This window comes from Mirounga leonina, unplaced genomic scaffold (genome assembly GCF_011800145.1).
Source record: "Mirounga leonina isolate KUSES-001 unplaced genomic scaffold, KU_Mleo_1.0 Mir_82, whole genome shotgun sequence".
NCBI classification, from domain to species: domain Eukaryota; kingdom Metazoa; phylum Chordata; class Mammalia; order Carnivora; family Phocidae; genus Mirounga; species Mirounga leonina.
Genome location: NW_023270825.1, coordinates 31292931 through 31305400, shown reverse-complemented (window position 1 = coordinate 31305400; position 12470 = coordinate 31292931). Strand labels below are relative to the sequence as shown.

The window sequence follows — 12470 nt, the reverse complement described above, 5'->3', positions numbered from 1 at the left end:
ATCCCAGTTTTCCTGAGAACTTCTCCCCTCTGTGTGGTCCTGCTGTCGTGCTCTCCTGCCTATCCTGAGCCCTGTTCTTGGTTTTAAGAATGCAGTACTCTTCTTAGTAAGTTTGCCATAAAGAGAGTGGTTCCCCTTTGCTCATAAAAGACTGGGGACCCATTTCCTTCAGAAGCTGCCTTTCTCTTTGTGTCCTTATAATCTTCCCATGAGTGGCTCACAACTTTCTGAGCCTTGATACTGTTCATGGAGTGCAGGCATACCTAGGCATATCTCAGAGGTATTGCAGGTCTGTTCCCAGCACACCATCATAAAGCAAATACCGCAATAAAGTGAGTGAGTCGGGGTGCCTGGCCGGCTTAGTTGGTGGGGCGTGCGATTCTTGATCTTGGGGTTGTAAGTTCGAGGCCCACGTTGGATGTTGAGATTACTTAAAAATAAAATCTTTAGGGGTGCCTGGGTGGCTCAGTCAGTTAAATGGCCAACTCTTGATTTCAGCTCAGGACATGATCTTAGGGTCATGAGATCAAGCCGCATTGGGGTCCATGCTGGGCATGGAGCCTGCTTAAGATTCTCTCTCTCCCTCTGCTCCTACCCACCCCACTCACACCCTGTCTCTTTCTGAATAAATAAATAAATAAATAAAATCTTAAAAAAACCAATGTGAGTCAAATGAATTTTCTGGTTTTCCCAGTCATTTAAAAATTACGTTTACACTATACTGTAGATTGTTAGTTATGCAGTAATGTTATATCTAAAAAAACAAATGTATATACTTTCTTTTTTTTTTTTTTAAGATTTTATTTATTTATTTGACAGAGACATGGCGAGAGAGGGAACACAAGCAGGGGGTGTGGGAGAGGGAGAAGCAGGCTTCCCACTGAGCAGGGAGCCCGATGCGGGGCTCGATCCCAGGACCCTGGGATCATGACCTGAGCCGAAGGCAGACGCTTAACGACTGAGCCACCCAGGCGCCCTGCAATGTATATACTTTCATTTAAAAATACTTTATTGCTGGGGTGCCTGGCTGGCTCAATTGGTTAAGCATCCGACTCTTGATTTTGGCTCAAGTCATGATCTCAAGGTCGTGAGATCCAGCCCTGCGTCAGGCTCTGTGCTGAGTGTGGAGCCTGCTTGAGCTTCTCTCTCTCCATCTCCTTCTGCCCCTCCCCCCCGCTCACTCTCTCTATATAAAACACAAAACAAAAACCTTTATTGCTGGAGCACCTGTCTGGCTCAGCCAGTAGAGGATGTGACTCTTGATTCTTGGGGTCATGAATTCGAGCCACATGTTGGGTGTAGAGATTACTTTAAAAATAAATAATTAATGAATAAAAATACTCTATTGCTAAAAAATGCTCACCACATCTGAGCTTTTAGTGAGCCGTAATCTTTTTTCTGGGGGAGGTTATTGCCATGATGTTGACAGTTGCTGACTGATCAGGGTGGTGGCTGTGGCAGTTTCTTAAAATAAGACAACAGTGAAGTTTGCTGCAGTCGATTAACTCTTCATGAATGATTACTCTGTAGCATGTGATGTTTGATAGCATTTCGCCCATAGCAGAACTTCTTCCAAAATGGAGTTAGTCCTCTCAAATTTTACCATGGCCTAGTCAACTAAGTTTATGTAGTATTTTAAATCCATTGTTGTCATTTCAACAAGCTTCACAGCCTCTTCACCAGGAGTAGATCCCATCTCAAGAAACCTCTTTCTTTGCTCATTCAACAAGAAGCAACTCCTCATCCTTTTAAGTTTTATCATGAGATAAAACAATGGCTGCAATTCAGTCCCATCTTCAGGCTCCACTTCTAATTCCGATTCTCTTGCTGTTTCCCACCACATCTGCAGTTACTTCCTCCACCAAAGTCTTAAACCCCTCAAAGTCATCCATGAGGGCTAGAGACTCCTGTTAATTAATGTTGGTATTTTGACCTCTTCCCATGAATCATGAATGTTCTTCATGGCGTCTAGAATGGTGAATCCTTTCCGGAAGGTTTTCAGTTTACTTTGCCCAGATCCATTAGAGGAATCTCTATTTATGGTAGCTATAGCCTTATGAAATGTATTTCTTAAATAATAAGACTTAAAAATCAAAATTACTGCTTGATCCACAGGCTGCAGAATAGATGTCGTGTTAGCAGACCTGAAAAGAACATTAATCTCGTATATCTATCAGAGTTCTTGGGTGACCAGTTACACTATCAATGAGCAGTAATATTTTATTTTTTAAAGATTTTATTTTTATTTATTTGAGAAAGAGCACAGAAGCATGAGCGGGGGCTGAGGGACACAGGGAGAGGGACAAGCAGACTCTCCACTGAGGAGGGAGCCTGATGTGGGGCTCAGTCCCAGGACCCTGGGATCATGACCTGAGCCAAAGGTAGACCCTCAGCTGACTGAGCCACCCAGGCACCCCCAGCAGTAATATTTTAAAAGGAATTTTGTGTGTTTTTTTTCCTGCCTAGTAGTCCCAACAGTGGGATTAAAATACTCAGTAAACCATGTGGTAAACAGATATGCTCTCATCCAGGCTTTGTCGTTCCATTTAGAGAGCACAGGCAGAGTAGATTTAGCATAATTCTGAAGGGCTCTGGGATTTTTGGAATGGTCCATGAGCATTGGCTTCCACTGAAAGTCACCAGCTGCATTAGTCCCAAATAAGAGAGTCAGCCTGGCTTTTGAAGTTTTGAAGCCAGGCATTGACTTCTCCTCTTTAGCTATGAAAATCCTAGATGGCATCTTCTTGCAGTCGAAGGCTGTTTCATCCACAGTGAAAATCTGCTGTTAAGTGTAGCCACCTTCGTTAATGATCTTAGCTAGATCTTCTGCATAACTCACTGCAGCTTCTACATCAGCCCTTGGGGCTTCATCTTGTACTTTGATGTTTAGGGAGATGGTTTCTTCCCTTAAACTTCATGAACCAACTCAGCTAGCTTCAGACTTTTCTTCTGCAGCTTCCTCACCTGTTTCAGCCTTCACAGAATTGAAGAGAGTTAGGGCCTTGCTCTGGATTAGGCTTTGGCTTAAGATAACCGAATGGCTGGTTTGGTCTTCTGTCCAGACCACTAACCTTTCTCCATGTCAGCAGTAAGACTGTTTGGTTTGCATAGCATTTATGTGTTCACTGGAGCAGCACTTTTAATTGCCTTCAAGGACTTCTCCTGTGCAGTCACAACTTAGCTAACTGCAGCAGGAGGCCTAGCTTTTGGTCTGTCTTGGCTTTCGACCTGCCTTCCTCACTAAATGTAATCATTTCTAGCTTTTGATTTAAAGTGGGAGACATGCCTCTCTTCTTTTCACCTGAACACTTAGAGGTCATTGTAGTAGGTTATTAACTGGCCTGATATCAATATCATTGCATCTCAAGGAGTAAGGAGGCCCGAGGAAAGGGAGAGCGACACGGGAATGGCCGGTTGGTGAGGCAGTCAGAACACACACATTTATCTATTGAGTGCGCGGTCTTATGTGGGCGTGGTTCATGGCCTCCCAAAACAATTACTATAGTGACACCTAGGATAGTGATCACAGATCAGCATAACAAATATAGTAATAATGAAAAAGTTTGAAATGTTGGGAGAATTATCAAAATGTGACACAGAGACACAAAGTGAACAAATGCTGTTGGAAAAAAAAACGGGGCCAATAGACTTGCTTGATGCAGAGTTGCCACAGACTTTCAATTTGTAAAAAATGCAATATCTGCAAAGTGCGGTAAAATGAGGTATGCCTGTATTCGGAGACCTGAAGGCACACTTTGGCCCTACTCCCTGGCTTCAGTGGAGTAACTCACTTTCCTGCTCTCCTCTTACAAAGTGAAACAAATAGTTGTGAATGCCAAGAGTTTTTCCTGAGAGCTCAGTTCTCCTTAGAAAAGAACGATGGGCCTTGATGAGCCACGGACATAGTCTGAGTAAGGGGTTCCTCAGATGAGGAAATTTGCTTTTTTTAGGTCACCAGGCTTCCAAAATTTCAGGAGTAGAGGGACCCGCTACATGCTTTGAGAGAGTTATCTTCCAGATGTTAAAGGTCATTAGAATTTTTTTTTAATTCTCTGATACTTTTCCTTCTGGGAGCACAGTTGTTATTAGCCTTCCCCTGCCTTGGCCCTCCGCTGACTCTTGCTAGCAGGTGGTATGAACTGGCTCCTCGGAGAGGGGAAACTAAGGCACAGCTAGGTAGGTAGGCCGAGAGTGGAAGAGGCAGTATTGCCTTTATGTAATCTCTCTTGGGTTGTGGTGCCCAAGGCTTCTCAGTCCTGTGTAGGCCCAGATGAGAATCCCAGTGGCCTGCCTTCTAGCTCCACCTGCGTTCTGTGTCCTTTGCTAACGAGCACTGCCTTCTGGGTGGGCTTGGCAGGAAGAACGTGATTCCGCATGAGTACCGGAAGCACTTCCCCATTGAGATGAAGGACCACAACTCGCACGATGTGCTTCTGCTCTGCACCTCCTGCCACGCCATCTCTAACTACTATGACAACCACCTGAAGCAGCAGCTGGCCAGGGAGTTCCAGGCCCCCATTGGCTCCGAGGAGGGTCTGCGCCTGCTGGAAGACCCCGAGCGCCGGCAGGTACGCTCTGGGGCCAGGGCCCTGCTCAACGCAGAGAGCCTGCCTGCTCATCGAAAGGAGGAGCTTTTGCAAGCACTCAGAGAGTTTTACAACACAGACACAGTCACGGATGAGATGCTTCAGGAGGCTGCCAGCCTGGAGACAAGGTACAGTGGACAGTTCTGGTCTGAGAAAGGATTGAGGAATAACGCAGTGGCATTAACCCTGACTACTTAGTGAGGGTGCTTGCCAGGAAGGGGGTAGGGCATTAGCCATTTAGGTGCAGAGCATAGCCTCTCTTCTCCCATTGAGTGTCTTAAAAGACCTTAAAATACCATAGGGCTGGGAGAGAAGAATCTGTTTGAGAATTTCCTTTCCATAGGAGACTTGCCTTCTGTCCTTGACCCTTTAGGGACATCTACGTCCAGTCGTTTTCATGATTAGCAGATGAGTTCAAATGCAGTGGAGCTGTGCCTTAGACATTCTATGCAGAAGTAAATCCTAAAGTCAGCACAGGAGATGAAAATAATACTCAAAAAATACCCTCGAGTCTCTGAAGTTGCTCATGAGTATGACATATGTGGCTTTGTGTCTTATCTTACCCAGGTCTGTGGGAACTGAGACCAATGATTGGATTCATGTTCGCTGTCTCACCTGCACTCAGGGTCCTGGCCCACCGAATAGAATATTGGCCAGAATTGCTCTTACCGTTCATATGATTTTTCTCCTTTTTCCTTCCTTCTTTGCTTTCTCTCCTTCCCCATGAGCACAGAGTTGAACTCGTGACTTAATTCAGTGTTCCTCAATGAGAAGCTGATGGTCCTGAGAAATGAATGGGTACACGGCTGAGTGAAAGAGACTGGGCCACCTGCTCTAGTTTCACTTCCCATGATCACTTTTCTAGTAGTACTAGGGCCTGATAAGTTCACAAAACTGTGAGAGTGATGCTGGTGGCCTGTACAGTTTCAAGACCCAAAAACCTTAAAGGTAGCGGCAAACATTTATCAAACAAATAGTTATAGATATCCTCATCTACTTAACCAAGCTAATAAACTTTCTATAAATTACCTTAACTGGTTCTTCTAACAACCCTATGAAATAGGATTTAGATTTCTTACTGGTAACTGCTAGCATTATGTCTTGCATTTTTTAAATATTTTGAAGTTAAAAAAACATCATCAATGAGTTTTATCCTTATAACTATTTTACGAGGTTGTAGAATAGATGTTATTTTCCAAGTTTTATGTTCGCTACCCTGAGGTTAAAGTTAAGTAACTTGCGAAGGTCTGATGAAAAATTAATGAGACTGGTTCCTTTGGCCAATTCCCAGATGTATTTGCTAAAACAACTAAACTTTCCCCTTTCAGCCACAGGCCTTTCTAACCAATCGCCTTGCTGACTTGGATAGAGGGATGCTGGACTTGGATGTCTGGGGCCGAGAAGAGTAGCTGTTTGGGGGGAGCTAGGCACATTAGTGGCACACTTGGGAGCTAAGCAGTGAAGTGGCTGCAGATCCCGAGAGGGCACTAGCACTGCTAGAATGGGGAGAGGGTATTGAGAGGGAGGAACTGAGAGTGGGGTATGGATGCAAGGAGGGGAACTGAGTCCATAGGGTAGGGGCTTCCTCAAGAAAAGTAGTCGTTACTCACAGGAGGTGAAAACACTGTTGGCAGGGCATCAGAGCACTTTTTAAGGTCTCTCTGCTTAGTTAGGAAGAAGGCAGGGATTCATCTTCCATTGAACAGCACCGGCTGCACAACTGACTATTTCATAGGACCAAAACATGTCTCTCATGGATGTGGTTTGGCATTCTTTTTTATTTTTTTTTAAAGACTGTAATTTTGAGTAATCTCTGCACCCAACATGGGGCTTGAACTCACAACCCCAAGATCAAGAGCTGCATGCTCCACTGACTGAGCCAGCCAGGCGCCCCAAGATTTTTATTTGTTGAATTTTTTTTTTTTAAGTAATCTCGAGGCCCAACGTGGGGCTCGAACTCATGACTGTATGATGAAGAGTCGCATGTTCTACTGACTGAGCCAGCCAGGCGCCCCCATCTTTTTTTATTTATATTTTTTTTAAATTGAAGCGTCGTTGACACAGTCACAGAATGTTACATTAGTTTCAGGTGTACAACAGGGATCCACCAAGTCCACGTGATGTGCTGTGCTCACCACGGGTGGAGCTCCCGTCTGTCACCACAGAATGCTATCACCATACCACTGACTGGACTGCCTGTGCCGGCCGGCTTGGCATTCTTTCTGGGAGGAAGGAGGCACTAAAGAAATGTCCCACCTTGCATTTTACGTGTAAGTGTTCCAGTGTTTGAGACATTGGAACATGTGGGGTGATGTAACAGCCCCATATAGGTACTAAGTATGGTTGAGAATGAATACCTTAAAAGAAGGGCGGGCTGGAACCTGAGTAACCCTGGAGGAAATAAAAGACCAACGACATTCTTCACTCATTGTCAGCCAGACAGTATGGCCCCTGGAGTGGGGGCTGAGCAGCCTGCAGCGGCCTTCCCACAAATACAGCTCAGAATCCCCAAACACCTTTCTGTTGGACTGTGTGCAGTATGTCCAAACTACTTCTTTAAAAAGGCAGATGTAGGAAAGATGCTTTAAAAACAAAGTAGGGGGCGCCTGGGTGGCTCAGTCCGTTAAGCGTCTGCCTTCGGCTCAGGTCATAGTCTCAGGGTCCTGGGAGCGAGCCCCTGCTCAGCGGGGAGTCCGCTTCTCCCTCTGCCCCTCCCCCCTCCTGCCCGTGCTCTCTCTCTCTCTCTCAAGTAAATAAATAAAATATATATATTTTTTAAGCATTAATGTAATCAACCCTTTAGAAGTCTAGCCACCTCCTCATCTGCCCTGTGGAAGCCCCGTGGCCCGTAGCATTTAGAGCCATCTGCGCCACCATGCCGTGCTTGCCCCCCTCAGACCCCTGTACTTTGTGTCTTGCCAGGATTTCCAACGAAAACTACGTCCCCCACGGGCTGAGGGTGGTGCGGTGCCACAGCCGGGGCGGGCTGCGCTCCCTCATGCAGCTGGAGAGCCGCTGGCGTCAGCACTTCCTGGACTCCATGCAGCCCAGGCACCTGCCCCAGCAGTGGTCCGTGGACCACAACCATCAGAAGCTGCTGCGGAGATACGGGGAAGACCTTCCCATCAAGCTGTCGTGACAGCCGCTCTCTTCCCAGGTGAGGACGGCCAGGAAGCTGAGCCAAGGCGGGAAAGTCACCTCTTCCCGTGTCATTGATTGTCAGAGCCCAGTGTCACAGCGTGGAATGCTAACCCACGCAGATCCCAGGATGCTTCTGGTGGAGCCAGGCTGTTGCTCCAAGGGGAGCGTATGGTTGTGGATTTTAGTTGGGCAGGGTGAGAATTCTTTTTGCCTCCCTCTTATTTTATTTTCGTGGACAAAAGGGCCTTGGCCTTTATTTTGCTTTCCTTCTTTTGCTTTCCCTGTGCAGACAGCAAATGAAGGATTCTCCCCTGAGGTGACTTGTCAAGGTGCTCAGGTTTTTAATACATTTCTTCCCTGCCCAGTATGTTGGTTTTTCTCAAACAGGGGCAGCCAAGTATTTTAATCCCATTGGGTGAGGACGGGAGAAAACTTACTTGCAGAGGTTGGAGAGGTGAACAAGGAGTCAGATTCATTTTCCCGGTTCAAGCTCATAATTGTAAATTCCTTGGCTTCATGCTCTCCCACAACTCACCTGGTTGAGATCCATCCCATCTAGGTCACTTCAGTTTATTTCCATACTTGAGAATGTCCCCCTTTACACGTCCAGGACCAAAGCAGCGACTTCCTGCCATATGCTTCCACCCTAACACTGGAGGAAATCCTTTTCTGGAAATAGGCCTTCTAACTGGGTGGGGCCGAGAGAAGTACAAGCACCATCTCTCAAGAAAACTTTGATATTTGCTCCGCGTTCCCTTTCATTGTCTGTTCGTTGCAATCCTCCTGTCCAGAAGTGCAGGGTTTTTAGCTGAATCCCTTTCTGAGAGGAAGATTCTTTTCTTTCAGAATCAGTGTCAGGTCCCTTCCGGGTTCTGTGTTCCTTCAGATTTGTAATACTGACCTGGTTTCAACACTTCATTGTCTCTTGGAGTCCTTTGGTTAGATTGCATTGTGAGGATTTCTCCACCTGCTCTCATGCCTGGGACTCTGAGATTAATTCATATATTTAGATGTTCAAAACGGTGATGTTTCATCTCTTTATGTGAAGCCACCACTTTGAGCATGAAAGCAAGTTATTAGTGATTAGTATTTTTTCTCAAGTATGAGGAGAGCTTTTTTACAAGATGGCTAACAAACAATTTTATGGCCAGAATCCAACAGGAGCTGTTTTGAAATTGTGCCCAAGTTGGTGATGGTTTGCTCTAACACTGATAAATAAAACTTCTTCTAAGCACAAAGTTCACTGATTGTAAATGTAACACTTTTTTCTTCACAGCTTTATAAAATCAGTAACTGTTCTTGGGGGAGGAGATAGTCATCCCTCAGGTCCCTGCCGTGTGGCAGTGGCGTGACGTGCGTGCAGACATACCATGCACAGCGCAGCTTCAGCCCATCAGCGAATGGTCCGGAAACGAAGGTGCATTTTGTTCTTACGCCCCTTCATTCCCTCTTGTCCTCAAACAGGCATTTCTGGGCCCTAAACTTAGAGATCCTTGAAAATGAATAGTACCAGCCGCCTTAGGGACCATATGTTCAGTGGGGTAGGTTATTGTGGGCGTGTGCCTCAGTGACTGGACCCCATGCTCTGGAGTCCAGGGGTGAACCTTGGAGACTGAAGGGTGGTCGTTAGAGTAGTCAGGCTTGCCACAAGGTGGCACTCACAGATTTTGTTTTATATTCATTCTTGAGAAATAGGGCTTTTATATATGGTTCCTGAACATAACTGGTGACTTATATTTCCAAATCTGTGTAGCTGATTTTGGGTCATTTGGATAGGGTTACAAGAAAACTTCCTCTGAAACAGGGAGTAGGGTGCTTTCATTCTCTTTCCCCGTGATCCTCATGCTAAGAGGGGAGAAGCACGTACGAGCTTATGTAAAGGTGCAGTGGGTTACTGTGGGAAGAAGGAATGGATTCCCCAACAGAGCTTCCTGCAAGGCCCAGTAACAGAGCCAGCAGCCACCGTAGAGAAAGAAGCTAGACTGGCACATGAGATTTCTCACCCTTCTCAGAAGTTACTGTGTAGATTTGACTTTCTCTGAGTCAGCCTTTAGCACCCTTTCCTCAAGACTGACAATGGTGACCTCAAATGAGATATTTTAGGGAAGGCATATTATAAAAGAGCTAATTATTGTGTTTTGCCGATAGGAAAAAAAAAAAGAAAAGCAATGTATGTTCATTAGAAACGAGTCTAAAGAAGGAATAAAAACCATCCATCTTCCCTCTGTTTAGAAAAGAGCTAACTTTGCTGGTATGTCCATGAATTTCCTTTCACTATTTAAAAATGCATAAAATACAAATAAAATTCAGAGTCATATATAAATACAGGTTGGCATCCTCTATTTTTTCCTCCTCACTTAACATGGTACCACACCACAAGTAATTAATTTCCTGTGCCCCTAATCTTTGAAAGTAGATTTCTAGTGGCTCTGCCATATTTTAGGTGTCCATTCCCACACTGTTGAAAATTCTGGTTGTTTCAGATCCTTTGTTAATGTCAGTGGTGCTGTGATGAACTGTCTTTTATATAAATCTTTGACTGTATCTTTGATAATTTACTTAGGATAGAATCCTAGAAGTTGGATGGGGCGGAGGGGTCTCACATTGCTGGAGTGAGTATCAATTGATACCACCTTTTATTTCAAGGCAACGGTTCTCTCTAACCCTTAAGCTCGTATCCCAGTACATTTGCTGAGCCTCCATGTGAGCAGTAGTGAGAGGACAGGGTCATGGCAAGGGCCTCGCTGAATGTGCCCCCGTCATTGTGTTTCTAGGAGTAGAGTCTTCTCTCTGCTTCCCCTTTGTCTCCCATCCTTTATTGACTCATTTCCCCTTGTAGTCAATGTTTTTTGGAAACACTGTTTATTTTAAAATAAAAACGTAAAATAAAAGTTACAGACAGATCTTTTTTGTGTGTACGATACACAAGCAATCAGTGATTTGCTATCCTAAAGTGAACAAGGCACACTATTCAGGGATTTGTTGCTCTTTAAGAGTGCAGCCGTAAGTTACTTGTTCTTATCCATGTCACGGATGGAGATCAGATGACAAATGTGTTCTGTTGAAATAAAGCCATTTTAATCCCTCATTTTAGACTCTTAAGAACCCAGCAGGCAGAAAGAGCTTTTGTTCAGCTTCCTCTTCTACCTGTTAGTGTGGGGCCCTAACTTTTGACTATAATCTAAATTCTCAGTTTACCTTACCTCTCTTGAGTTTTTCATTCATTCATTTATCCTTTCCTCCTTTTTTTTTCTTCATCATGTCTCATCGTCATGAGAGGTATCACTTTTTACTTTTAAAGAAGACAGTTTCTTGGTTTGCTAGTTTACTAATTATTACATATTTTAAAAGGGTCCTTCTTTCTGATCTTTTGTCTTTTCTGTTGCTCAGTGGCCATTTTTGGAGTACCTGATCCTTCAGGAATTCAGTGGGAATCCATTTTCTTGGGTGAGATAAGCTGAAAGAGGGTGTAAGAATGACCTTGTTACAATGAACTCTTGATCTGAATAACGTAAATATAATACATGGTCCCCAGAATACATTTGCTTTGGAATTCAGCGATATACATTAGCTATTCACCAAGTTACCTCCTCATGCTGAAGTCTTATACCTTCTGCCTGTCCCCAGCCCTGGAGCAGTTTCGCGTCAGGTGATGGCGCAGGGCTTACAGGCAGCCAGGTAGCTTACTTGTTCAAATGACCTAGCCTACCAACCTGCTAGGAGATGCGTTAGTCACCCCCCTTTGCTTGAGGCACCGAGGCCCTTGCCCTAGTGCCGGCATGTGATTTGGGAAGGTGGGAAGTACATTAGACTATTATTTCCATCTAACCAGGTCTGTCTGTGGCCCACCTTGTTGGAGGTCCCTAGACACTGTGGGTAACTGAACCAAATGGGTAATCATTTGGGGGATAATCAGGAACTAACTTCCTTTGCATAGGAATAGGGAATGTCCAAGGACCTAGTTCACGAATCCTGGGTGGTATCCTCTTCAAATATAGTATACACTGCCTTAAAAGGTCATTTTCTGCTCTGAATGGAGATAATTTCCTACCTTCCAGACTGAACCCAAAGCATTTGCCCTCCTTTTAGCTTCCTTACTTGTTATTAATTCTTGCATTTTCCTCTCGCTAAGTGGGTAGTCTGTTGCCTTTCTGCCTGCATAAGCTCCAAAAGCTGCTGAGTTTGGAGTCAGCATTATTATAAGCATGATGTGTGGTCCAGAATATTCCTGAGTTGGAGAGCCTACTTATATTCTACTCCTGCTTCCCAAAGATCTCCCTTTTCAGGCTTCAACATGCTGGGGCAGAGTTGGGATTCTGACTGTTCAGGCCACCAGGGTATCCATTAAGTCCTGGATAAGAACCAAACATTTGAGCTTAGTAAGCTAACAGCTGAAAAGAAATGGGAGATTAAGACATGGGTAGTTTTAAAAGAGGTATGTTTATTTGGTTCATGGGTTGATGGGGGTAGCCCATGGACTTCGCTTTCTATTTTGCTTTTCCCTGTACTCAGTTCTGTCGTGTGTTGGAGGGTCAGAGAAACAGGCTGGTGACCTAGGTTTTGGTTCTGGCCATTAGCTGTGTATCTTTGGACTAATCACTTAACTTTTCTGGGCTGCTTTCTTTACCAATAAAGTTAGAAGTCGAGATTAGATGTGCTGTAAGGACCCTCCTAGCTGTAGCATTCTGCAATACATCCCACTGTTTCTTATGTGGCGCTTTCCCTTGGGAGTTGTGTACCTTC

At 44.8% G+C, this 12470-nt stretch overlaps 1 protein-coding gene across 2 annotated transcripts in view; it reads left to right on the top strand.

Moving 5' to 3' along the window:
- EXD2 (exonuclease 3'-5' domain containing 2) overlaps positions 1-9887 on the top strand; it is a 52278-nt gene extending 42391 nt beyond the window's left edge. Inside the window, exons 8-9 of one of the 2 annotated variants that reach the window (XM_034993336.1) lie at positions 4358-4714; positions 7509-9887. In XM_034993336.1, the coding sequence (XP_034849227.1) occupies positions 4358-4714; positions 7509-7725 (574 nt within the window). In that variant the 3' untranslated portion in view covers positions 7726-9887. The remainder of the gene's footprint in view (positions 1-4357; positions 4715-7508) is intronic. The other variant, XM_034993337.1, reaches the window with a different exon arrangement.
- Positions 9888-12470: the final 2583 nt, after the last annotated feature.